We start from the raw sequence: 3178 nt of genomic DNA on the forward strand, positions 1-3178 counted from the left end.
AAATTATCTTTTACTATGAGATGTAAGTCATTATTATGATGTAGCTGATTATTATGGTATTTGCTGTATGTTTTTATTATGAAAAACTATCTTATTACAAGAAAGTGTCCCATTATTATGTGAAAGTTTCTTGTTTCTTAATAGGATTTATTTTCTGAAAATTACAACATAAGTCAAGAGAGTTTCTCATTATTATAATATACTAAGTCATTTATGAGAACATTTACAGTCGCATTATGTCAGTGGGACAAATGTGGCGTAGGGGAATATGGTGCCGCCTTGTGGGGGAAATGTTCAAAAATTTACTAAGGAAGGCTGAGTGAGCAACATGATCCTAGTCCCCCCACCCAATGCTTTTAGTCTTTGTACAACTGTCAGGCTAGTTGTATGTGGTGTCTATCGTGTTGCAACTTGTAGATGCTTAAGAGGTGGCAAGGTGGTCTTCAGGATTGACTCAATACACGGCAGCCACCTGAAGTGTGTGTGTGTGTGTGTGTGTGTGTAGAAAATAGGGGTGTCAACAATAATCGATTCGGCGATGCATCGCGATGCGGGGCATGAACGATTCAGCATCGATGCGGCAAAGTGCCATAATCGATTATGTCACTGTTTATTTTCTGGCGGACAATAAAGTTGTGAAGTTTCAAATACTTCCGGTTCCGGGGGAATAACAACAACAACAAGCAAGATGGCTGAGGCGGAGGGAGATGATCGCGATAGACGGGTTATTAAAAACGCGCCTAAAGCTTGGAAAGCGGACATCTGGGCACATTTCGGATTTTATGAAGTGAATGGGAAACTAGACAAGTCTTACGCGGTGTGTAAAATCTGCCACACTAAAATTAAGCACGTTGGCAATACAACTAACTTCACGAACCATGTTGATCGTTGGCATCCTGAGTTAGCTTCAACAACAACAACACAAAAAGTCGACACATCCCAGCCAAGAATTGACGAGTCGCTAGTGTCAACATTGCCACACAACTCCCAGAGAGCAAAGAGGATCACACGATCGGTGGCATGTTTTATAGCGAAGGATCTACGACCCTATTCTGTGGTAGAAAATGCGGGGTTTCGCCACATGCTTAAAACAATTGAGCCCCGGTATAAGCTACCGACAAGAGCTACCTTCACTGATTCCGCGCTTCCCGCATTGTACAAAGAAACCAAAGCAAAGGTAATGGAATCAATGTGTAAAGCCAGACGTGTAGCCATTACAAGTGACGCCTGGACTTCAGTCGCAACAGAGTCCTATGTAACCATAACAGCACATTATATTAGCGAGGATTGGAAGATTGTATCACATGTGCTGCAGACGAGAGCAGTTTATGAGAGCCACACTGGTGCTCATATGGCAAGGCTACTCTTGGATGTTGTGGAGGAATGGCAGCTAACAGATAAAAGTGTTGTGCTGGTGACGGACAACGCCGCTAATATGATTAGTGCTGCTGAGATTGGGAAGTTCCCTCATGTAAAATGCTTTGCGCATACGTTGAACCTCGCTGCGCAGCGGGCGCTTAAGCTACCGGCGGTCTCCAGGCTTCTGGGCAGAGTCCGACGTATCTCAGCATACTTCCACCGCAGCACAAAGGCAAAGCACCTGTTTGAAGAAAACCAGAGAGTTGTTCTTAAACTGACAAGTCCACTTAAACTGATAACAGATGTCGCCACAAGGTGGAATAGTGCTCATGATATGATGGAGAGGTTTTTGCAACTGCAAGCTGCAGTGCATGCCACCCTGCTGTCGCCTGCCCTAAATGTAGATGAAAGTGACATTGTCACTCTCAGCAGAGCCGATCTGGCTAATGTGGAGGAAGTAGTGAAGACATTAAAACCAGTGAAGGATGCCACTGTGTTTATGTCAGAGGAGAGCAGTCCTACAGTCAGCCTAATTGCACCAGTATATGCCCAACTCCTCCAGAGCATGTCCGACACTATTGGAGACCAACCACTGATCCGTGATGTGAAGAATGCCATCAAAACAGATCTCCTTAAGAGGTACAATAGTGAGGCAGAGAAAAAGATCCTTCATACATCCTCTGCCCTGGATCCTCGCTTTAAGGGGTTACCTTTCCTGACAGAGGAGGAGAGATTGGATGTCTCCGCAGCAGTGACTTCAGAGGCTGCATCCCTGGAGGAGGTAATTCATTTTTACTTGTAAAATAATTTAAATTTAATTAATAATTTAAAAATTGTAAATTCATAATTTAATAATTGTCAATTATTACAAAATTTAATTATAATAACAATGTAATGTTAATTAATTATTAAGCAGCTACATAGTCAGTAAAATGTTAGACTGAGAAAAATAGTTATGTGTAAATAAATAAATATTGTCATATGAGCTGCAGCATTGGCTGAGAAAGTGATGCTAACTGCTGGTTTTTGCTCTTATTTATTTATTTTTTTCAAACAGTATGAGAGAAGACAGAGAACAGAAGCAGATGAAGCGCCTGGCAGAACAGGAAGTTCAGGAACCAAGGAAGAGTTGCTGTCCGTGGATGACAATGTGTCAGACTCAGCAAGCCCCTCCGCTCCCAAAAGAAGGGCCTCATCGCTGCTTTTAAGTTTGCTGGGACCTGCTTTCATCAATAACACCAGTGAACCTGCAGTACAAAGCAAGACCGCCGATGCCAGTGCTGAGGAGGAAATGGACTTGTACTGTAGATCCACAGCTGTGCCTCTCTCTGAGGATCCCTTGGACTGGTGGCATCGCCATAAGGGCACATTTCCTCTCCTCTCTAGGTTAGCAAAGAGATACTTGTGCATCCCCGGGACAAGTGTGTCAGCAGAGAGAGTCTTCTCCACTGCAGGAGATGTTATCACTGCAAAAAGAAGCGCTCTCAAACCGGACCATGTCGATCAGCTTGTGTTTTTGCACAAGAACCTTGAAATTCCCAAATGCTAAACAGTGAGAAGTTATGATGTAGGCTTAGGTTAAACTATACATTTCCTCACTCTGAAACTGATTGTTGATGATGGTGATGTTGAACTCAGAAGTTGTTTGTTTGCACAAATTTGGTAGTAGGCTAAGCCTACACACTTTATTTTTGGTTTACATTACTGTATTTCACATCTTGATATTTTGTTGTATGCAGCTGATGTGATGGTAGGATCAGGGCAGGCATATAATTGCCATTGTCTTAAAGCTGCTAAGCTGCTGTTTTGTTGAGAATAG

General features: G+C 42.8%; 1 protein-coding gene across 1 annotated transcript; it reads left to right on the forward strand.

Moving 5' to 3' along the window:
* Positions 1 to 688: 688 nt before the first annotated feature.
* On the forward strand, positions 689 to 2908 carry LOC308695107 (E3 SUMO-protein ligase ZBED1-like; the record flags this gene model as incomplete). The annotated part of the gene is made up of 2 exons (XM_081373080.1): positions 689 to 2140; positions 2417 to 2908. 2 exons carry the CDS (start codon positions 689 to 691, stop codon positions 2906 to 2908), a joined length of 1944 nt encoding a protein of 647 aa, XP_081229206.1.
* Positions 2909 to 3178: the final 270 nt, after the last annotated feature.

Source organism: Scardinius erythrophthalmus (assembly GCF_964197995.2).
Source record: "Scardinius erythrophthalmus genome assembly, chromosome: 1".
Taxonomy (NCBI): Eukaryota; Metazoa; Chordata; class Actinopteri; order Cypriniformes; family Leuciscidae; genus Scardinius; species Scardinius erythrophthalmus.